This window comes from Antennarius striatus, chromosome 13 (assembly GCF_040054535.1).
Source record: "Antennarius striatus isolate MH-2024 chromosome 13, ASM4005453v1, whole genome shotgun sequence".
NCBI classification, from domain to species: Eukaryota; Metazoa; Chordata; class Actinopteri; order Lophiiformes; family Antennariidae; genus Antennarius; species Antennarius striatus.
In genome coordinates this window covers 9,449,529-9,474,655 of record NC_090788.1, presented here as the reverse complement: position 1 = coordinate 9,474,655, position 25,127 = coordinate 9,449,529, and the positions used below count along the sequence as shown (strand labels likewise).

General features: G+C 39.1%; 1 protein-coding gene across 1 annotated transcript; it reads right to left on the bottom strand.

Annotated features, from left to right (window-relative positions):
* On the bottom strand, nucleotides 1-24,395 carry ubash3ba (ubiquitin associated and SH3 domain containing Ba). Its single transcript, XM_068331526.1, has 14 exons — nucleotides 23,693-24,395; nucleotides 11,236-11,289; nucleotides 10,595-10,781; nucleotides 10,294-10,492; nucleotides 9,837-10,006; nucleotides 9,463-9,671; nucleotides 6,173-6,317; nucleotides 5,953-6,073; nucleotides 5,720-5,842; nucleotides 5,497-5,589; nucleotides 4,346-4,490; nucleotides 4,160-4,266; nucleotides 3,275-3,384; nucleotides 1-3,176 (listed from the first exon to the last, which is right to left on the bottom strand). The coding sequence occupies exons 1-14, from the start codon at nucleotides 23,818-23,820 to the stop codon at nucleotides 3,039-3,041; spliced, it is 1,929 nt and encodes a 642-aa protein (XP_068187627.1). The 5' UTR covers nucleotides 23,821-24,395; the 3' UTR covers nucleotides 1-3,038.
* Between the last annotated feature and the right edge of the window lie 732 nt (nucleotides 24,396-25,127).

Here is a 25,127-nt window from a genome sequence, read left to right as displayed (position 1 = left end):
TAGCTTATTCACCATTTAATAAGCAACAGCGAGTGTGTCATTTTTAGTCTCACAGAATTATTTACACACACAAACTGTAACACACAAAGAAGCACATTTGATTAAAATACTTCTTATGTTGTTACTTACATGTTTTTCTATGTTATTTTATTTCTAAATGAAGTCCATGCGTAGCTCCTTCTGAACAAAAGCATCGAAAAAATTTTGAGTTGAGATATGTAATCCCCCATTTTTATATTTAGGCATGGTGAACGGTAAATAAATGAATGGCTGTACTTGATGCGCTGTCTATAGATTATGGTTGTCACTTCTTCTACTGGGATCACCAGCGCTCCCTACCATGAGGCAAGAGAACTGCGTTCCTCACTTCCTGCCTTCTCCCAGCGGTTTCACGACCACTCAACTCAAGAAAGACATTACACACATACAGTTGTTGAGAAAAAAACACTACATTACATACATTAGCTAAATTATGGAAATTTATTTCACAGAGGAAATGTGTTTGACCATTTTAATAGCAACATATATAGAGATAGCTTTACGGTCTAACTATAGCATGCCGGCACAGCTAGTCGAGCCATTGCGCAATCCATGGTAAGGCTCGGCTGGCCGGTGCCTCACCGCAGGTCTCTTGTCAGTATTTCAGCGGTAAATGTGAAAATTCAGCGATTTGGGGTAAAAATAACTTAAAATTGGTGACGTTAAATGGAAAATAACTGTATAATTCAAACCATTTAATTTAATTCTTCCACTTTCCATTTTTATCTTTTATGATGGCAAGTGAGGCCGTGCCCTGACCCCACATCACTGTCCAAGGGATTGGCTGGGGAATGCTGTGAAAGCAGAGTACACCTTGGACAAATTACCAGTTTATCACAGGGCCACACATAGACATAGACATCCATTCATAACCTTTATTGCATGTTTTTGTTGGTGGGAGGGAGAGCCCAGAGGGAACCCACGCAAACACAGGGAGAATATGCAAACTCCACACAGAGACATCCGTCAATCTGGTTTTTATACGTTTGCAGAGCTTAAACTGTCATTTGTGATGTAACAAAGAACTGTCTTGATATACAGTGGCTTTTTGAAGTAGTTCCTGAGCACATGCAGTGAGGCCCACTCCTGTCTGTTTTTAATGTAGTGATGTCTGAAGGGTCAAAGATCCATCCAATATAGGTTTTCAGCTTTGTCCCTTATCAACAGATGCCTCTCCAGATCAGTCAAATCTTTAAAAAGTGATATCCCTCCCTTTGTGCTGTTCCCCCAGGTGTGCTCTTTGTTCTGTATTCTAGGTTCCAATGTCCTTAACCACTTACAGTTTAGTTGTATATGTGAGAATGGGTATAAGAACCTTTTTTAATTTGCTGTTATTGAGTATTTAGATTATTATATTTCTTGTTTTTCAGCTGTTAAATTAATAGCACCCCCACAAACTAACCACTCTTGTCCCATTTATTGCCAACTTCTAATGGATTTCTACATTTCCCAGTTTTAAATTTCCCACTTTGGCATAAATAAAGTATATCTTATCTTATCTTATCTTATCTTATCGTATGCTGAGTGTTTTACCGGTTATTGGTTAGTAAATTTTCACCTGTGTATGTTTGCTGGATCATAAGCACAACAATTTAACAGATTTTCATAAACTTGGCAGAAATTTGGGTCTTGCAGCTAAACAGTCCCAATTAAATTTGGGTGAGTAGTCAAACAAAGAGGTCAATGCAGAGGGGGGGTTTTTTCCGTTCATATAAGATTGGGTCATGTAGAGTTTTTCAGTAGGACTGCATGTTTTATTTTAGATAAGTCTTGATTAAAGTGGTTATTGCGTTATAACCTCTGGTAAAGACATTTTCACCCATGGCCCTTGGTTAGCTGAGTTGCTTGTTTTTTGTCAGCTGGCTAGAAAACAATCTAATTCAAGTATTTTTATGAAATTTAGAGAAAGGATGGGAAAAAGTCAAGAAATATCTCATTAGATTTTTTTTTCTTTGTAACGTTGCTTCACATTGTGAGATTTTAATTTTTTCTCATTGTGAAAAAGTACTAACAATGATTTCTTAATTGCTTCAGAGAAAGGTGGGGTGGACCAGGACAGGTTGCTACGCCTTGATAAACAATAGCAATTCTTTTAAGGATGCCTGTCAAAATCTTCCACTGTGCCATACCTGACACCGATTTCAGTAAACTGCTACTTATTTGTATGTCTCTGTCACTTGAGGAGAGAGTACTATAAGTTACAGGAGACACAGGCTCATGTCTGTGGGCCTTATGAATGCCACAACTTCTTTTTAATTGCTTATGAGAATATGAATAGATTTTCTAAGTTACACAAACAAATAACTAGGATAGACAGGAGGCAATTAAATCATCTTACATAACAAAAAACCACTTTGATAAGATGTATTACCAGGCTTGCAGACAATGTCAGGCATAACTAAGTTGGTGTGCCTGGACAGAAATATCGGCAGTCTGTGTTTCATTATATTAATTCTCTCTAGTGATGTTGGCTTGTTTGCTCCTGTGGTGGTTATCAAAACTGGGTTATAGAAAAAAACTGGGGATCAGTTATGTCCTGTCTGAGTGCCAACATCTCCCTTATGCTTTTTTCACAGGAGGGTCATAGACATAAGCTGAATAAATAGTCTTCAATGACCCTCTTGAGAGGAAACCATAGATGGGATTTAATGACACCTTATCATGTCCAAAAGAAGAACTGAGTTATAAGAAACCATCAGGACAGTTTTCCAGATTTCTTGTAGTACCTCCACATATTGGGCTAAGAAGAGGAACACTGAGGGAAAGCAAACAAAGTGCCACCCAATCTGAAGCTTGTTTATTTTTTTTCACACAAAATATGTTTTCTCATTCCTGAGCAGTGTGTCTTGATAGGTATTTAGCATGTTGCTCTTAATGGAAGTTAGAAGTGAGTTTATTTTCTTTTATTTATTTTTTTTGATAATTTATAGCAGTGTGGGTTAAAAATAAATATTTTTTGTTCTCGACTGCTAAAAGATAGAGAGCCAAAAGCATGTCCTTCAGTCTTGCATTAGCATTTCCCTCCAGCTGAAACTGTGATTGGGTCCATGTGTCAGAGGCAAGATGGGTGGGTCCACCAGTTGCCACACCCCAGTGTCTCCCATTTCTTCACATGCACAAAAACCCAAGTAAGGAATCTGCACAAAGAAGACACAGATGTTTCATGTTATGTAAGAAACAGATATGAAGACAGGATGGAAATAAAAGGAATTTGCAGCTGAAGAAGCAAACTGACCTTTCGGACAACTTGGACAAAGTCCTTTGAGTTTTGGGGGGTGAGGCCTTGTATCTGGCGAGTGCAAGCCTCCAGGGAGGAAGCATGGGCCACAATAAGGACCGTGTTTCCTGTGTGTAAGAGGATGAGAACAGAGATCCACATTCCACAGACACCGTTAACTTTATTTAATGTTTACAGACATGGCTTATTAAACATAACAAAAAGTAAGTGGATTTGTGCTTGGTAAATTATTTCTTTGTTTTAACAATGCTTTAATAATAAATTGTTGGAAAGCCTGTTTATTCCTCTTTTAAATCGTGCCACATTTTTAAGGAACATGCATTTGTGGGGTCAACAGCAGAGCTAAGTACAGTGCGCCCTCGATCTTTGCGGTTGATGCGTTCCAGGAACCACACGCGATTGAGGAATCCGCGATCGAGATCGCAATCTATTTATCTTATTATTTACGGTAATTTAAACGTTAATGAACCCTCCCCGTACTGATATTAAACCACTGTCTATCTGTATTACCTTTTCCCACACTCTTATTGACTGTTTAAAGCACTTTTGTGTCTCACGAAAGTCCAAGACTGACGGAACGAGCGCACTTCCGGATGCCGTCAGCCAATAGAATGTGCCTATGGTATCACGTAACTGCTGACCAAATATCGCAATCGTTTATACGCGATCGCATGAGGGCACACTGTATCTGGACCCATGAAAAATGTGACAAATCTTCTCTGCCCAGTCAAACAGCTTATTCTGCCATTGACTGTATATATATATATATATATATATATATATATATATATATATATATATATATATATATATATATATATATATATATATATATATATGTAGGTGCCTTAGATTCTGTAACGAGCAGAAGGAAAGCATTACCCAGCTTGTTGCACTCTGCCAGGATCTCACGGGTTACTTGGAAGCTCCTGCTAATGTAGGTGTCATAAGACTCTGACACCACCAACTTACTGACGGGAATATGAGGTCTAGGGAAAAAACGACAGAGAATGTTGTTGTAGTCCTCTGCAGCAATGTCGACATCAACTTACTGGTATAGCTGTGCACCTGTATGTTGTGTCCACACTGAGTTTAGCAGCAGCCAGCTCAGATGGAGGGATCCAGGTGGGTAAACATGTGCCTGAAACCCATTTGGTCCATTCAAACAACCCAGGTTCCACACGGATTTTTGTTTTTCCATCTTGTTGGAGACCTGAGCCAGAATAAAGGAAGAGAAAACATCAGAGAGTAGTACTTCGGCCACATTATACATCTTGCTATGAAATGTAAGACTTGGTGCTTGGTGCTAGTCTTATGTGACCCAACTCAATAATGGGACTAATAATTTGACAAATTTTAACAAAGAAAATGTTTATAAAAAAGAGAAAAGCTGGAGAAAAATAGGAACTTCTCTTTCTACTTCTATCAATTTGTCTCCTTGACATGCTATGGAAACTCAGAGGTTCGGTTGTTGTTCGTTTAAGCTTTACATAATTACACGAATCCTTTCAGATGTGAGCCAAATTACAAGTTTCATAACCAAAACTAATAAAGACAAGGCAGTCAGAGAGCACAAAATCCCGCGACTTACTCTGACCTACTTCCAGGGTAAATCAGGTACCCTTAAAGTAGTACCTCACAAGTGCATGGCTTTGACCTGTCAGGATAGGTCAAAGCTGTGCATTAGCTTTGATCTATGGTCAAAGCCCTGGCTTTGATCTATGGTCTTACTCACACCGGCCTTCTCCCTTGTCTTTCTTTGTACAAAAGGTGAAATTTGACCTTGACCTAGTTTTCTCAAGGTCAAGGTCATCATCATTTGATCATCCCCTTTGCCGCTCGAGTAATCTGCTTTTTGTTTCATCTTTCTATCTTCAACGGTTGCAAAGATATTTGGTGGACATACAACGGAGGAACGGACGGACGAACAAACGCATGAACACTGACACAATACATCACTGCTTTGAAGCGGGATGTAAAAATCTAATATCATGCAGTAACTGAAGAAGAATCACCGGTATATGACATGTTCCTTTTTTTATAGTTTTGTGTAATATAAATTGTATGGATAAATAGTAGGAAACCTCAAAAATATTCACTATGTTTAATTTACCTTTAAAGTTTTGGCGAAACTAATATGGGAGGAAATACTGAATACTATGATGCCTGTCAGTGGCTTTTGTCAGAGCATCTATCGAGTAATGAAGACGAGCTCCTACCCTGCAAAATATACTGAGCAGTCTGGACACAGCGAAGAGAAGGAGAGCAGTAAACAAAGTCTATGGACTCGTGGCTTTCCAGAAGAGCTTCACCTAAGATGCATCAAAACACAGAATATTTAAGTGTTATAAAAAAGTACAAGTCAATCTCAATCGTATTTAAAAACTAAGATTTCTTACACGCTAATCACCTGGACCACCGCAATAAACTGTAGAAACTGACCTACGAGACGGGCCTGGGTGGAGCCAAACACAGTAACGGGACAATCTTTATCAAAGTCCCGGTGACCTCCGCTTCTGGGTGGCAGACTAGACGGCATGTTGAGATTAGAGCGAACGTATCGACCTAAGAAAAACAAATCAGAATTTAATGGAAGAGGAAACACTTGCAGTCCAAAGCCTCTCATGTATAATATATGAGGATTAAAATGTGGCAATCTTTGCTAGCATGCTAACCTTTGGAATCGAAGCACTGAGTGACCCAGTGTTTTCCAAATACCACATCCATCCTCTCACCATGGCGACAAACAAACAGCCTCATCTTGGACAGGGACGACTGACTAGTTGGCCTTGACACCTGAGGCAAAGATGATTTTAAAGTGTTCAGTACAACTTCATTCCTGAACACTTGCCAAAAGCCTAGGATGCTACTGGAGTGTATGACAGACTGCTGTACCTGCATAGGAGGACAGAGACCAGTAAGGCCGGGAGGATCCACAAAACTGTCAAGTAGACTGTCGTTCAGCTTTCCATCAAACAACACCCCGCCCACAGTGCTGCCGGAGTTTGATGGAGAGGCACAGTTGAGAATGGAGTGAGACCTGAGGATTACAGACACAAACATCATCACATAGTAACTTAAATATAACACAGTTGTGCCGATAAAGAAACAAAACTTGAACACATGAACAATATAAAACAGTATAAAATATATGAACTTTAGAGACCATTAGAAGCTAGAGATAAAGTTAAAAGCTGGTAAAACCTGATAAAGGAGGGCAGAGATGTGGGACAAACAATCCAGACTGAGCTAATCAAGAAGCAAACAAACGTGATTCATTTTCCTTCCTTTATCCTGAATCTTTCCAGTCATACGAGAAACAACACATTACCTCTGCCCACAAGTTGGAAACGGTTATGCAATCAAACTTTGTTTATTTGATTTTACACATGATGAGGGTCTGATGACACTTCTTGGAGGCGTAGGTTTGGGGACAGCTAAACCCATAGCTACTCAGATCTGACTCTGGGTAGCTACTTGCTACCTAGAGTCAGATCTGGGTAGCAAATAGCAGATATAAATTCTGGATAATTTTTTTCAACTTTCTTACATTTTGCCAACAATTGATCAACCAAAATAAAAGAGCCATGGGTGGATGACTTGCATGCTAGGTTGGACAGTAAGGAGGGAGACACTGATCTATACCGGTTGGCAAGACAGAGAGATAGAGATGGGAAGGACATGCAGCAGGTTAGGGTGATTAAGGATAGGGATGGAAGTCTATTGACAGGTGTCAGTAGTGTGATGGGAAGATGGAAAGAGTACTTTGAAGAGTTGATGAACGTGGAAAATGAGAGAGAACAAAGACTAGAATAGGTGACTGTTGTGGACCAGGAAGTAGCAAAGATTAGTCAGGATGAAGTGAGGAGGGCATTGAAGAGGATGAAGACTGGAAAAGCACTCGGTCCTGATGATATACCTGTAGAGGTTTGGAAGTGCCTAGGAGGGGTGGCAGTAGAGTTTCTGACTGGGTTGTTCAACAGGATCTTAGATAGTGAGAAGATGCCTGAAGAACGGAGGACAAGTGTGCTGATGCCCATTTTTAAGAACAAGGGAGATGTGCAGAGTTGTGGCAACTACAGAGGAATAAAGCTGATGAGCCATACAATGAAGTTATGGGAAAGAGTAGTGGAAGCTAGACTAAGGGCAGAAGTGAGCATTTGTGAGCAGCAGTATGGTTTCATGCCCAAAAAGAGTTCTACAGATGCAGTATTTGGTTTGAGGATGTTGATAGAGAAGTACAGAGAAGGCCAGAGGGAGCTGCATTGTGTTTTTGTAGATCTGGAGAAAGTTTATGACAGGGAGTTTGGAACCACAGTTCCAGAGAGGAACTGTGGTATTGTATGAGGAAGTCTAGAGTGGCAGAGATGTTAGAGCAGTGCAGGACATGTATGAGGACTGTAACACAATGGTGAGGTGTGCTGTAGGTGTGACAGAGGAGTTCAAGGTGGAGGTGTGACTGCATCAGGGATCAGCTCTGAGCCCCTTCTTGTTCGCTATGGTGATGGACAGGCTGACAGACGAGGTTAGACAGGAATCTCCATGGACTATGATGTTTATAGATGACATTGTGATCTGCAGTGAGAGCAGGGAATGGGTGGAGGAGAAGCTAGAGAGGTGGAGGTTTGTCCTAGAAAGGAGAGGAATGAAGGTTAGCCGCAGTAAGACAGAGTACATGTGTGTGAATGAGAGGGACCCAAGTCGAAGAGTGAGGTTACAGGGAGAAGAGATCAAGAAGGTGGAGGATTTTAAGTACTTAGGGTCAACAGTCCAGAGCAATGGAGAGTGTGGAAAAGAGGTGAAGAAGCGTGTACAGGCAGGATGGAACGGGTGGAGAAAAGTGTCAGGTGTGATGTGTGATAGAAGAGTTTCAGCTAAAATGAAATGAAAGGTGTAGAAAACTGTGGTGAGACCAGCGATGTTGTTCGGTCTAGAGACAGTGTCACTGAAGAAAAGACAGGAGACAGAGCTGGAGGTAGCAGAGATGAAGATGCTGAGGTTCTCTCTGGGAGTGACCAGGAAGGATAGGATCAGGAATGAGTACATCAGAGGGACAGCACATGTTAGAGGTTTTGGAGATAAAGTCAGAGAGGCCAGACTAAGATGGTGTGAACATGTCCAGAGGAGAGATAGTGAATATATTGGTAGAAGGATGCTGAGTTTTGAACTGCCAGGCAGGAGGCCTAGAGGAAGACCAAAGAGGAGGTTTATGGATGTAATGAAAGAGGACATGAAGGTAGTTGGTGTGAGAGAAGAGGATGCAAAGGACAGGGTTAGATGGAGGCAATTGATTCGCTGTGGCGACCCCTGAGGGGAAAAGCTGAAAGGAAAAGAAGAAGAAGTGGCAACAATTCATGATGTTCCACCGCTACTTGTAATCAAACTTAGATCTGCACCATAATCAAGATCTGGGTGATTAAAAAAGGGCTTTTAACCAGACTTCCAAACAGATAAAGTATTGTAACATTTTCAGTTTTATGTTCCACCCAAAAATTGACATACCTGAACCGGTTAGAACAAAAAAATATAGTTCCCGAACCAGTTAATAAGGTTCCTTATAAATATAAATAGGTAGGTAGCTTTAGGATTTTAAATTGGCAATTAGGGTAATTAGTTTACATACCATAGATATGTAAACTGTAAACAGGACAACTGCACCAGTTAGAGATCCAGTTAGAGAATAGAGGATGGAGAATAAGAGGAAAACAGAGAAGTTGCGGCAGCTTATGATGCAACGAGATAGGCCACCAACATGTAACTGAGACAATTCAGCTTCAGACTCATTTAAACAGAATTCATGCATCTGTGAAAAGTAACCAAAACAAATGCTGATAAACATGAATCCAGATGCTTATGGTTCAAGGAAATCAGGGTTTATTTCATTGAAAATGTTTTTATATGGCATTGAAACGATTTTTCAGGTTTTGGTGACAATGATGTTGGCTGAGATCTGCACTCTCTGAAAGAGAGGTTTGTGGTGGTTTGTGGTTTATTTGCATGTGCTTAAAACATTAAAACAATGAACAATGAAAGTAACGTCATTGAAAAAAAGACTTTGAGGGGCAATCGGTGATAATCTGCTACATCTGTCAGAGCTTTTACTGTACTGTGTGTGTCTAATCTGATCCCAGGGCCTCCCGCTATTATGAACCAAATGAAAATGGTATCTTATGCTCCATCCTTACCCGTGGACAACCCAGGTGTCGGACTCATCAGCACGGTTGACGTAGTTCTCAGGCAGCATGCCTGACAGCCCTGTGCCCAGGGAGGTGCCATACACCCACCCCTCACTCGCACTGCTTTGTTCCACCGAAGACATGAAGATAAAGTCTCCTGGCAGAAGCTCAAGCTCGTCATCGTTCTGAGGCACATACGGGTACATGACTTGCAGTGTCTGCAGAGGGGATATAGCAGATATTAGACACAGGTGCTGTACAATTAACACTCAGATTTTGCATCTGTTCATTATCTTAATGTTGTTTAAAGTCCAAGACATTTAACTGAGCAGAAGATTATAAAATGAGTTGGAAGGGAGAAGTAATTTCCACAGAAAATTTACCTCGTGATTGGCAAACCGAATGTCCCTAGAAAAGAGCACAGCCAGCCAGTCACAGCCAGAAGCTACGTCCACACTTTTGGCTAACTTTTCCAAAATTGGAAGGTGGCTGGCTTGGAAGTGGTATGCCAAAGTCACATGAAGTTGTTTTTTATGGGGTTCCACATGAACATCTGGATAAAAAAAAAAAGACGTGTGTACACCATATAAAATGTTATGGTATAGTGTTTAGCCCCTTTCTACTGACAGAATGATTATAAATTACAATTTACCGTTCAGCTCATGTGCAATATAAAGACAGTAAATAAAGATAACCTATAAATTCCAAATCAAAAACGCAAATGAAACTTCTTGAACTATATATTTCTCAGATTTGGCCAGGAAGAACAAATAGTGACCAAAATTACAAGACATTGTTCATGTATCCTACAATTTCCATGAAACATACAGAGACTCAAACCTGCTTTAGCAGCTGCTTCAGTGGCAAAGTCGGCAGCAAAGCCCTTCAACACCTCTGCTACCTGCTCCTCCACGAATAGTCCAATGAAGGTCGAAGATGTGTAGAGCTCCAGTGGGAGGGGCATGGGTATGCGAGCCTTCCATTTGGCCACGGTGGCCTGGAGAGCATCCGACATAGCGTCCACCTTCCCGTCAGCACACTGAGCATTGGGACAACAAAGTTATTACCTCAACAAACTGAAATATAATTCAAGAGTAAAGGAACAGCATCTCTCTTCTTCTATGTGGACATTTACTCTTACCATAAAGAACTGGCAGAGAGTGATGTGGGGGAAGATGTTGTGTGCTTTATTCTTGCCACAGGAGATGCGGGATTGCTGCCAGAAGTGCGACAGCTGCTGGAGCAGCGGACCACTGGGTCGTAAATATAACACATATTCTCTGGGCAGAGGGTCATCCAGGAATGGGTCATCCACGTGGGAGAAGAGCCTGAAACAACAGACATGCAAAGAAACGAGTGAGAGAGGGAGGGACAGAGAGAGAGAGAGAGAGAAAGATTTTGATTTGATTTTTAACATCACGTTTATTCATAAAAGTCAAATTATAAAATAATCACGTTGACACAAAAACCTAGATATTCACGTAAAGAGGATTTTCAATAGTACTGTGCGTTTTTTGAACAAAAAAACAGCTAACCTTTTAACATTTATCAAACTAAAAAAACAGTTAAGTTAAGAAAAAAAAAAATTATCCGAGACAGAGAGAGAAAGAGAGAGAGAGAGTGTCCAGCAGGGGGCAGCACTATTGTAATACTGCAGTGACACGTCAATACCGTTGAGGGCCTGTATCAGTAAATGTTACTTTCATCATTACAAGAAGCATTCCACTTATGCATTAATAACTTGTGAGGGAGCAAGAGAGTCAAATTACGTGTTGCTCTCACCAGTCACAAGCTGCCTGGACGTTCTTCCCTCCTGTCGAAACCAGAGCTTTCAGACTGCAGAGGGAAAGAGAACAGGAGATCAAAGCACAGTCACAAATCAATAGTTTCTCTCTGAGCCATGTTTATTAGGAAGAGACTGCAGTGCGTTCCATATGACAAAGAACAAAGGAAAAACAACCCCAGAGTACTCATAATAATAACAAGCACAAGGATATTCATAAATGGAGTTCATTACTCACGTTAGGAGATCATAAATTAATTAATACTGAATTCAAAAAAGCTCTATTCTCTGCTGTGAAAAAAAATAGATAAATGCGGTTCTATTAGTAACATTACATGTTCAGCACACATGATGAATACCGATCTCTTCATTCAGGGCTCTCTGAAACTGAATAAATTCTGTTGTGAATGATAAAGTCAATGATTAAAAATAACCCCCGTATGGACAAAGAGGAGGTTTCTGACAATTCAACCTTAGTTGATAATTAATTTCTGCCGCAGCTAAATTTTATACTAAGCCCTCTTGTGGTTATAAAGCAGGAATGATATTCTGATTATGCTGTGAATGGACATTAAAAGGAAAAGCAGTCTGTGTTCCCCAACATGACGTTTTTGTTATTCAGAATTTCTTTCCTGAAACACAAGTTTGTTGGAAGGTTTTATGGACTGTCTGGCACTGAAGCCCACCTCTGAACAGATTCACTGATCCCAGCTGATCTAATATTTTGACAGGACTTTGGTGTGAAGGCAATTCTGAAAGCTAGCGGCTGCTCAGTCAACCAATCTATCACAGCAGTGACTTACTTTATGTAACACACTGGTCTGTGGGAGCCTCATCTACAGAGTTACTCGGGCAGCGATGGGGATGAAAATGAGATAATGACCTTGACCTTGAGAAAACTTGGGAACGTCAAATTTCAACTTTTGTACACTAAGGAACCGAATAAGATAGAAGGACGAGGGAGAAGGCCAGTGTGAATAAGACAATAGATCTAAGCTAGCGCTCTGACCTACTTTCATAGGTCAAAGCTAGTGCTTTGATCTATGAAAGTAAGTCAGAGCGCTAGATTTGAACTTTGACCTATGCAAATACCTCAGGGTAAAATTTTGGATTCAGGGGTGTTGCAGGATGTTGCAGTCTGTGAATGCCTTGGTTGTAGTTATGATTTCAATTGGTAAGTGAAAGTCCATGTTTATCAAAAACTGAGGTGTCTTCCTGTGTAAAAGTAGCTGCAATCGGACAAAAACCTCTGTGTTTCACAGTTTTTATCTTCCTTTTTTCTTTATGTGGTTATGTGTTATAAAAAAATGAATGTATATCTAAAATGAAAAAAAGAAGTCATGATGTATGAAAGCATGACTAATTTCACTATTAAGCAACAGGGAATGTATTTTGAGCCCTGTCAAAACAGCTCTTAACCTTTAAGACTCAACCACAGCGAGACCAGTGGCGTCTTAGTTCAGCAGATCTTTGTTAATTGTGTGAAAATAAAAAGTAGCCCAAACCCAATGAGAATTAATCATCCCCTCATTCCATTAGATAACGTCAAACAAAACCTCCATAATGATTGCACATCTCTACAGGCAGCACTACTTGTCACTGCTCTGTGACTGGCTGTTCTAAATGAGAACACAATAACAAAGAATGACTGGTATTAAAGCAGGAAGTGTTGTTTTCTGCACCACTGCCAGACCCACTGTTTGGAAAATATAAAGACATGTTGTCATGTCGCCATGTGTGACGACATCAACAGCGTTCATTGTGCTATGCCATCATTCAAAGTCAATGAGCTATTTTTAAATTGGCCCCACGGAGAGGGTCCCAGTTACAGCAGAGCCCTCAACCCCCAGGGCTGATAGAACACAGCTAGCACAGTGGGAATACTGACGATAAAGTATTGTAGCAGATGGCTCTCACACACACACACACACACGCATGCACAGAAATAAATGTGCACAAATACAAGCAGTGTGAATCTTAATTAAGTATAAGCTGCAAAGCCAGAGAGACACAATCAAAACCTGGATTACAGATTTATGGGTTTAATTGACCCAATTTATATTCAGACTGTATAAAACAATAGTGCATATAGAAGAAGGTTACAGATGTCCTGTTGCAGGACCAAGGGGAAAACAAAAGAGACTTTCTCTCAGAAGGTAAGACGCGATTACAGATAGATGTGACTTTTCTTCATATTTAATAATAATGAACTCTTGGGACATGAAATAGTAGGTAAAGTCTTGGACTCATTGAGAGGATATAAGATTTAACTTAATCTGCCATTTTTAGGCTGCCAATATTACTGGAATTTTAAATTTCATGACATGATAATAAAACCATTTGAATTTTTTTAAAAGAGAACTGTGATTTTCAAATTTTTTTATTGATTACCAGACTAAAGATGTTTTATTTTGAAAAATGCCGTCTGTGCGGAATGACACACAGATTTTTTACTGTCTGTTGATGTCTGCATTTTACCAAAAACCACTACGGATGATTTATTATTAGGCTACAGATGTCCTGGCATCATTAACCATGATTGAGCTAATGAAGGCCAGTGTGTGAAAATATTGCCTTAGATGAAACCGGTCCTTGGCGCAAAAAAGGTTGGGGACCGCTGCTGTAGGAGACCTGTTGGTGGAACATATGCTCAGAATGCATTGGTTCAGACGCCATCCGTGAGTTGGTGGATTATTTGCTACCTCATGCCATGCCAAAAAAACACACAGATGTGGTGGATTGTAAAATCAAATGCTCTTTTCTTTGACTTCCTACAAGTCATCCGCCGTCGGGACTCACTGCACTCTATATCATACGGCACAGTGAAGCTTATTCCAGTACAGTCAGTATTCTGTTTTACTTGCACTGCTAACACTGATTGCCTAGTTTTTTAATTAATCCACAGAGGTCATAACAATAATCTTTATAACCATTCGACAAACTGCACAGACTGGACTATTGCAAAAATTCTGCCAGTTGTTGGTTTGTTTCAATTAACTAGTTGATGTCATCCAAGGTACTGAAGACTAAGATGATTTTGATGATCAAAAAAGGAAGCCTTCAAAAAGTCAGGAACTACTGGAGGTAGTGCTAGAATGACAGTCACCTTTATCAGATTAGGGCTTCTGCTTTATTTGGACATGTGACAGCACTGCAGCAGATACTGGAAACAGCCTTCAAATTATTACACCAACATATGGAATACGTTTTCAGTTCCTGTCTCCACATTTAACCCTGCAGTTTAAATGTTCTGGCAGCCCGTTGCATGTTAAAAGCGGAACTATTTATGGTTTTTCATTACGCACATATTTTTGGCACCGTTTATTGGAGCTGACCTTTTTACTATAACTGGACATCTTCCAGGCTGCAAGAGTAGGGGAGAAATATCAGTTTATGTCTAGAGATCTGTTCACACAAAAGTACCTTATGAGTTTGAACACTTCCTGCGGAAATTATGTTTGAAATGTTGTGACCAACCTCCATAGCATAAATATTGTGCCTTAAATGACTGCATTTCATACAAAAGGAATCATAAACTTCAGTTAATGTCGAAAGCATCCTGACCTAAGGTAAACAAAACAATGTCACAGTGTTTCAACACGACTGTTACACTTGCAGTTACGTTGTCCCGAGGGCCCCTCCCTGAGTCGGCTCTATGGGCGAAACAACATTTCCTGTTTACAAGTCGATATCCAACACTACCCACTTATCACTCCAGCAATGCCGAAAGTACTGCTGCTGTTCAACAGCTGAATGCAACCAAAGGAGAGTCCTGTGAGTGGATAAAAAGTGCCTCCCTATATCCAGACCAGTCAACACTGTTCTGGCCTTGAGACTACATGCAGACACAAACAAGAGATTACAACCTCTGAGAAAGCATTTTGTGAATCAGCTACATTGTCAGTGACAAGTTTTAGCACTAACTGATTAACATGTCAATGCTTGAAAACTTGAACATCCCCAATACTATAATATTAGCTGCTCAACATCCATAAACCCACATGGATGCACCCTTGCTCAAAACATTGGAACGTTATTACATCCTGCTTCGAAGCGGTGATGTATTATAATTGTCAGAGTTTGTGTGTCCGTCCGTCCATCCATTCGTCCGTCCGTCTGTTTGTTAGTCCACGAAATATCTTCGCAACCATTGCAGATATAAAGATGAAACCAAAAGCACATTACTCGGGCGGCAAAGGGGATGACAATAAGAGGATGACCTTGGCCTTGAGAAAGCTAGGTCAAGGTAAAATTTCAGCTTTTGTACTCTAAGGAACCGTATAGAAAGATGAGGGAGAAGGCCAGTATGAGTAAGACCGTAGATGAAAGCTACTGCTTTGATCTATGAAAGTAGGTCAGAGTAAAATTTTGAATTTAGGGGTTTCGCGGGATGTTGCAGTATGTGACTGCCTTGGTTCTAGTTTATTTATTGATTCTGTGATCACCAAGTAACATGACATCCATTTCGGTCTCCTCTCGTGGAGAGGCTCTACAAGCTAAAAATCACTGAACTCTTCTGTAATAGACATAATCTTCGCCATGCAAGAAATTCTCAATGACAACCACCAACAATGCTACCATTTTTGGGCTAGTCTACCCTACTAAGAACGTTAAATTAGCTGTTTGAGGTCAGTTAAAATAAACAGGCAGCAAACGCAGCCCTTAATTATTAGCTGCCTTTAGCAATAGCAGTAAGCATATTGTTCTCGTTGGCCAGAGACAGGCAACATTCCCCATGTTAGTTCAACACTAATCTAACATAGTAATACTACTAACATACTTGTTTTTTTTACATCCAGCTAGAAACTGATAACAAAATGTCACAATCTATTAATGCTGCAGGAACTGATACAAATTGAGTGTTTTGGTGCCAAAACATTTTGTTAAGAGTCAGCAAAGATACCAACAACATCAGTTTGTATCTTATAAAGCCCTTGTTTCAAGCTGACAAGGAAACATTTCAGTTTCAAAATTTTCTAACGGAGCTGGATGTGTACTGCCAGTGTTTTTTCCCCTTTTCACTTCATTATTTCTGGGGGAGACAGACATGGGCAGCCATAAAAAGATCGAGCATGGCACCATTACATGAACTGTGATTGGGTTTTTGTATGCCTTATATGGTTGGTAATATTCTTCACCAAAATGTTATGTCCATCAAGATTGTAAGTTTTGCTGATTGTAGTCATACTCATAGAAATTTGTCAAAAACTTAAAGGATTATAAAACCTAGGCAGAGGATTTCTAAGCTTTTCCAGCTACTGTGACTAAAGTTTAAAACCTTCAGGTGGTCTTTTTAAGATAAAATGATGATGTGAAAAAAAAATTGAGCTCAATGAGCATGTTTGCGTTTCACATATTCACATACTCACATATTCACATACTTGCATCTGCAAGCGACATGTGAATCCCCTCTTTCAGCCACGATCAAACCACCGTCTCAGCAGACTGAACACTTTCTAAAGGTCACAAGCCACTTCCGGAAATGGGTGACTTCCTCTTGGCTGTTTTGTATACAAGCACAGAGTTTGTTCTTGTAAGTTGCACTTACAGCACTTAAAAGCATGACATGTATGTATAAGACCTATGTTATAATTATAATATTTAGTCCAGTTAAACAGCTTCTTGATTAGCTTGTTGTCTGTTATAGTAAAGGAGTAAAGTAGGAAAGGAGCGCTGATGAAGGTGGGGACAGGCTCATGTCAACTTCCTATAAAACACAAAAGGCTTCCCCACAAAAGGCATAGTTAGTCAAAAGAAATATGAATTTACCGTACAATATCTCATCTCAGCTACATGTGTGACCGCTTAGTAACCACAGTGGCCTATAAGTCTTTATTTGAGAAGCACAAAGAAACAAAAGATAAACATGATAAATAGCAGATAAACCTACCTATGTGGAGTAAGTTTTGCATAAAAGCTCCCTCATGAGTAAAATTACATCAGATGAATCCAAAAACAGATGACCTTCCTATTTTGACTTTATTTTATAGATTGGAACTCAATATCAACTGAGATAAGGAATGATGATCTTAAATGGAAATGCACCTTGATTGTTAATTATAGTCATAGATTTTCTAGCAATAAACATAATTTCCCTGAATTTATTAGATATCATGACATGACATTGTAATTACATTCATAACATACTGCTTCTGTTTCACAGGCCCTATGTATGGGATCAGTCTGAAATAATTTATGCGTTTACTTAAATACCTGATCAACAAGATTTCAATGTGATATTTGTTTTCTCCGGCTTCTTAAATTTGATGCCTTGCGGCTTTGCTGTTTTAGGCCATTACAAATTAAATGTTTTGAGCAGCTTTAAGGTGTCGATTCAGGCTCATGGAAATTGTGACATATAAATAAATGAATAAAAGCCCCTGGTTTCTACAGTCAAAATAATCAACTGTGGCAATTACTGTGATGGATGTCATTAATGTAACTGTTACAAACATCTGGATTCTTATCCTGCTCTTATCAGTCAAACATGCTTTAATCCTATCATTACTGAAGAAATAGTTGTTTCAATTGTACTAATCCATCCATTCATCCATCCATCTATTATGCTCCAAATCAATACAAATTTTCTGACCAAAGTCTTTCCGCTGAACATTCAACACACCAGTATCACGGTATGAACACTCATGACACCAATTTTGGGACACATCAAGGATTCCATAGAACAGCTGAAAAACCATTCAACATCATCAACGTCAGACACATGGATTATTGAACAAAGAAATATGAATTTCTACTTGGAGGGTTGAGATTAAGTTTGAGACTTTAAAGATCATGTTGATATCTGTGGACAATATAATGGAATATGAAACTGTTAAAGTGTCTGTGACAAACTGGTTAATTCTTGGATAAACATTGTCTGTCTGCTGAAGGAGGTTAATATGATCATTATATTCTTTTGGAGAACACTGGCACGGTCAACCTCTTGTTTTGACTCTCCATGATGTTAACAAACCTTGTTGTTCCTAGGATGAATATAAACATGGTTATGCTCTAGGTTATATCTGGGACAAAGGCTAATATCTGGAAGTGGATCAGGGTATGAATGTCAGTCAAAATTCAATGTATGAAATGGTTGAAAACAATTAATGTCTGAATTGGCTGAGAACATATTGTAATGAGAGAGATGTTTGTTTATTCTGGGGGACGGGAATTTCACAAGTCTATTGGCTTCCACCGGTCAACCCTTTATTTTTTGGACAAGGTTGATGTTGTAAATGTGGTGAAGGTGTGAATTCTGTTATATTAACATGTCTGAAAAATAAATAAATAAAATACCACATGACATGCTCATTTTGCTTTACAGAGAGCTTCCTTTCTGGTTCACTGTCATCTACATCTTATTAACATCAGAAAACAATAGAAATGAGTCAAATATTTAATTTCCATCCCCTGTCACAATCACTACTACTTCTGTTCTTTTGCTTTATGGTCACCCACTTCCTGTTTCCTTGTAAAAACATTTGCCACATTATTACTCAGTATAACTGAGCATAGCATGCTGCAGTGAGTGAAGTAACCAAGGTCTTTAACCTGTCATAGTCAAATTCATATCTATTTTAGTCAAATTTTTCTACATAGCTGCTTAAAGCCAGTGTCATGTGTCATGAATCGCTGACCCAAGGGCATGTTGTCTATTTACTCTGGTGTTACATATTTCATAATCTTTCACCATTCATGAACACAAAACAAGCAAGTCATGTATTTTTTAAATCAATATTATGCAAGTAAGCTGAAGTTGCCCTATTCAGACAACCAGCACATATTGAATCCAGCTTTCAAGTGTACAACTATTACAGACTGCTAGTTTGGCCACAAGCACAACATTTAAAATGTCAAACAAAACGGTGATGTGTTTCTGTATGAAGCACAAACTAATCATAAAAAGTATGGCTTAAAAGACAAGTTGGCTCTACAGCTCTGGGAGGACCTTTCGATAATCAAGATAAACAAGAAACGGAAAAGCAAGCCCACTGCAGTGACTGCCCAAGGTCTTAAAGGGCCTAACAAATGTTAAGGAAAGTTAATTAATATTTAACTAAGTTTGTGCACATCTCCACCAGAGCTAATGCATCACTTACCTATCATTGTAAGTGATGCTTGTAAGGGACGGAAACCTTACAAGCCAATGGCTTCTACCCGTCAACCCTTTTTTTCTTTTCGGATGTTGTTGCTGATGTTCCAACACTGATGAAAGTGAAATCTGTTGTAATAACATGTCTGGAAAGAAGAAATAAACTGAATAAATAAAAAAATAAAACTGTCAAATCTGTAGGTGCTACCATTACATGTCTGGGTATATTTCAATAGGTATCAAAATTATAGCAACATAGGAGCGAAAAGGTCTGCATTATCTCAACCATTATTTATGACCTACTAAATGTTTGTTGGCATCTGCAGAGTCCCTGCATGTGCCTGCATTTTCTTTCTGTTATGATTTCCTCTAAGATTATGATCACCGACAAGAAAGTAATTTTTTGTTGTGAACTGGTGTTGCTTTGTTTGCCAGACTTCGGAAAATCACTGAACTGATTTTTACTAAACTTTGGGAGAGGGTTGGGTTATAAAAGAAAATAATCAGTTACATTTATGATGCAATTTTTTATTTTGTTTACATTTTTTATTAGCATTTATTAAAGATAAGGTGCAAAACTGATTTTAAATATACTTGTTAAAACAATTTACACATTTTTCATCTAAATCCTACCAAACCAAATATCAATATTATTTTTCTTGAATAGCTATCAAATTAATAACGATACTGTGTGTATTTTTGTATATACGATCAATTGTATTTGTGACGGAATATACTGAGGCCAATACAATAAACAAAAGAGAAAGTATCTCAACACAGAAAAAAAGAAGAACTTGTGTATTCTATATGCCATTTCTACACTAGCGCCACCAAAACCGAAGGAGGAGGGGCAAACTTAAGCTATAAAACAAGGAAACTGTGTCTCTCCCACTCACAGCCTGATCAGTTACAAACTGGCTTCCAATCATGAGACACACTCCTGTTTCATTATTCCAGTCAATTCCTGAATGACAACTGAATGACGAACACGAAATCTACCCAGAAGGGCCTTTTCTATACATGAGTTATTGTATTTGAAACAAATTAAAGATTGAAACAAGTTCTCAAACCACAAATGTAAAGCCATTATTGGAAAATGGGGACAATGTGACCAGTCCTCACAACTTCACAGGGCTGTTAAGACTTTGATGTCAGAGTTATGCATGCAATTATTTCTCCCCTCACCAAAAGGAAAGAAGAATATCAGATCAATTGACATGTTTGTTTCAAACACCGTTCCAGTAATATTTCTAGTAATAATGCTGAGCTCAAGTATCAGTAGTACAACAAGACAATCTGCATGGTGGCGATGTTTCACAAATTGAATGAGGCAAGAGTGTCCAGTACAGTCAAGTTTGCAGGGTTTGTTATTTCTTAGGTACCAACAATAATATATCAAGAAAGCTGAAAGCTGGCTCTGTGAGAAAGTTAAAAACAGTCAAAAAATAGTTAAAAAGAAGAAGGTGAAACTAGAAATTCAGAAGGACTTAAAACACCAGAAAATTCTCTGCAGGTTTGTCTTATGAGCAACCACTTAAACACCATACATGTTTTCCACTGTTAAATTTGAAAACTAATCATTGCAGCTTAAGTTAAATAAAATATTCTCACATAAATAAAAGTATTAAAAAATCAGAGCTGTGGATGTAATGCCATGACATTAATTGTGTAATTATTATGTAATTACAGTATGTATTTAAGATTTCAGTATTGTTCAAGTGCACCTAAATTCACGTCATGCCAACACACCATTCGCATCCGAAACGATCATGATTCAGCCTCACAAATAATGACAACAAGCCATTCATATACACTGTTTTTTTTAATACATAATCATTTCCACTTTTACTGTTGTCTCTCGACTGACATCTGAGCAAACACACTGAAAGGTAAGGATTCTAAATTAGTCCACTTCATTACAAATTTATATACTCAAATCAAAGTATATTGGAGTGTCATCAATAATAGATGTGAGTCTGCAAATATAACCAAACCTAGTCACTCATTTTGTCTGCAGTGGTTCATCAGGCAGGATGAAGTGAGACCTGCAGCCTGGAACGATTAAAGTCTTGATGACCTTATCCTGCTTTGAAGAGGATAGAAAGACTCTATTTTGGAGGAACTGTATCTGTCTAGTTAAAAAAAGGAATGATTGCTCACACTTTTGACCCAGAAAGCAAAACGGATAACTGTCAAATGTTATTCATGAGTGCTTGTCTCTTGTTTTGCTTGCTGAGACAATTTTATATCCTGAAAATGAGACCTAGAATCAATTATTAGCTCAAGAAGGAAATGGTTTTTTTCTGCTGACAAGAAGCAAAGTGAACTATTTCAGATTTCTTTTGCTACCTGAGAAGCAATTATCAGGCATGCTGCACATACAGAAAAGATCTGAGGATGGCTGCTTAAATTACAATAAATGTATAATGTAGGAGTCACTGGTAAGAGGAACAATGGGACGTGATTTAATGATTATGAGATTAGATATAACGAGTTCATACACTGACAACTGGCTGAGCAAAACCTAATCCAAGCAGATTTAAATAAATATCTGATATCTTGTCCTTGATTGAGGATGAATTTAAAAGACAGTTAAATATTCTGGTGGTTGGAGTCTAAAACTGTTATGACAAGCAGCTTCATTATCTTGAAAAAAAAAAGGTGTAAGAAGTGAAAATTTGAGTTTTTAAAAGAGGTTCTTTTATATTATAGATACACATCCAGGACGTCAGTCCCATTCATAAAATAAAATACATCACACAAAGAATAAAAAACAACAAAAATGTGAAAGGTTTTAGACCTGTGTAAACTAAACACTGAGACATCTGTTTAATAATTGTGGACTGTTTAACTGTGATGTTATGTTGGAGTAATCAAATGCTGGTAATCGGTGAATGACATATTTATTAAACTGCACATTGTCATTTTAAAGTAATTACATAATGTAAAAATGGCATTCACAGCCAACACTGCTTGTTTCCTGGCAACTTCCTTCACTCAAGAATGAAAGAGTAGAATTGAGAAGCAGGCAGAAATGCCAACAGGATCAGTTTGGATGAGAGCTGGCAATTTAAATGCACGACCGATTAAGTATGCATCTCTTTTCTATTATCTATTATATTTTATTTTGTAGTGCAACATTTATATACATATATTATCAATAAAATATTTAAGAGTTCCTGGATCATTCTCTTTATCTGGATCAACTCCAGAATTGATCCAGCTGTTGCTTACCACATGGCCAGCTCTCCAAATACAGTTTATGAAACATCATTTAGCAATCCTGCTAGAAGACAAACAAATGAAATGATCATTTCCGAAAGTAATAAATGATATCTGATAGACGGAGCTTAAAAAGACAATGCATCTGTGAGAAAAATATAATCAGGTCATATTAAAATACGGTGGTATGTAGAAGTTGGGTTGATGCATGAATAGATCGAATCCCAGTATGGATTTTCTATGACATTCAAGTCAGACATCTATTGCAGCTTTTCTAGAATGATCCAGGCACCAAGCCCTGCTGAATTCTGACGTATGTGTCGGATCAGTCATTGTCCAGTGTTTCCAAATTCAAGCCTCAGCTTCCTCACAGATGGTGACACATTTTCTTCGAGCCACCACCAGACTTCTTAACCGTAGTTAGAATGTTCTTTTCAGCGTCCATTTAAAGGCCAAACATGTTCTACTTTCACTCCAAAAAATAAGTATTTCAGAATTACTGTGGGTAGTCTGGATGCTTTGGAGTATACTGAAGTTAATTATCGTGTGCTTTCGGTTGAGCATTGAAGTCCAAACATGGATTTTTAATGTGAATTTAGGCATTAACAGAATGAACTTTGGAACCATCCCAAGACAAAGTATGAAGGTGGATACAGAACTTTAACGCCTGATTGGAAAAGGCCACCTCTCATGTGGTTTGCTTTTCAGGTTGAACCATTGTGAAACTTCAAAAGCAGCAAATGAAATCTGTTCCACTCAACAGAGTTCATGTCTCTGTTGTGCCAAACATGTAATAAACAGTGTATTATTTTAGCAAAAAAAAGCTGTTATAGAATTGAGGGGGTGGGCTGGGGGGGGGTTGAGTTCACTACCAACCATATGACGTGTTAACAAACAGCGATGTTCAGTTCACGCAAAGTCACGGATAAAGAGCCGTGGAACTTTGACTAGAGACAATATGAAGGATGGTGCTGCTGGGCGATACTTGTAATAATGGTGTGTGTGTGTGTGTGTGTGTGTGTGTGTGTGTGTGTGTGTGTGTGTGTGTGTGTGTGTGTGTGTGTGTGTGTGTGTGTGTGTATGTGTGTGTGTGTGTGTGTGTGTGTGTGTGTGTGTGTGTGTGTGTGTGTGTCAGTACTCACGCCCTGGTCTTGGGGAAGCCCATGGACAGCAGCACGTCCAGAGTGGACCCATGTTTGATGGTGCTCGGCCGCGTCTGGCGCTGCCTCCGCGGGGTCACTTTGGCATACAGGTCCTCTTTAGCTGCCATAACTCACTGCTCCATCAGTACGCCAGCTTCCGGGCTCCTCTGCTGCGTTTTCATTTATCAATAACACAAGGAGGATGGTAACGGTAGAGCAGTCAGACCAGAGCTAACAGCGTGAAGCGGAAGCACGTAGAGAACTCCAAATCCTCAGAGGAGTCGAGCATTTTTCTGCGCCGAGCTGGATCAAGCTGCCTCCTGACGGCTCGCACATGAAGTCAAAACCAACAGCAGGGGGGTCAGCCATGGGAAGTCATTACTGCGATCTGAACCGCGTCCCAGCTCACAGGCTCCGAGCGAGGTGAACATGTCTGGTCCCCCCGATCAGCACCTCACATCCGGTCCGATGGCTCAAAATTCAGATGAGATTGTACGAGCTTCCTCTGCGCACGATGTTTTATTTATGAATGGGCCCGGAGTGAGCTAAGCTTTAGCGGAAGGGTCCAGTGGAGAAAATTAAAGGGACAGTACACCGTTTTATAAGCAGACGGGTAATCTGTTACAGAATATCTCTTCACAAACACACACTGCTGTCGTTCACAAGTGCTGCGGTTGCGCTTATGGACTAAAATTAAGCCTCTCAGCAGAGGACAATGCGATAGGAAGTGTCGAGGTGGAGCATGATTGTGGAAAAAGTTGGTCACACTTCCTGTCTCCGAAAGTGGGTGTCGACACTCAGCGCATGCGCACTACGCAACTAAGAAGAACCACGCCATCATTTGTTGCCATAGTAACTTCAGGGCAGCAATTAATTTTTCAAGCGTATTCTTTTTTTTTTTACACACATACGTGTTTGTTTGATTTTTTTGTATAAATATTATGTGGCATTATTTTGCTAGAGCTAATACTTTTACTACGTCTGATTTTGGGCAACCTTCAAAATAAAGAAAAAAAAACCTCTACTATAAATAAGTTTTTCTAAAAAAAAAAAAAAATTGTAAATCTTCATCAAAGAAAAAGTGTGTACATCTGATTAATTAGTTCTACGTTTGTTAATTATAAAGTTTAACTATGTTAACATCAGGGACTTCTAGTAGCAAAAATCTGAGTCATATTTCTCTTTGGTGTTATTATGCATCATATAAGGAAACTTGTGACTGTTACACAGTTGATGCTGAGGGGCTGGAGTCTATCCCAGTTGACTCTGGATGAGAGGCAGGTACATCCCGGGGGGGAAAAAAACCCTACTAACTATTTTTAGAAAGTTTTACCAATAGTTCTGCTCACATTCAGGACTTGTGTAGTCAAAGACTGGGAAAAGTAGGGTATGTATTTTGAAATTGTTAGAAATTGATTTTTTTTAAAAATCCTGC

Coding starts and splice junctions, on each gene's coding strand:
- ubash3ba (XM_068331526.1), bottom strand. CDS start 23,820: ATGGCAGCTAAAGAGGACCTGTATGCCAAAGTGACCCCGCGGAGGCAG. Junction 4,491..5,496: donor TGCTCAGTATATTTTGCAGG/GTAGGAGCTCGT, acceptor ATTCTGGCTCAG/GTCTCCAACAAGATGGAAAA. Junction 4,267..4,345: donor AGTGTGGACACAACATACAG/GTGCACAGCTAT, acceptor TTTTTTCCCTAG/ACCTCATATTCCCGTCAGTA.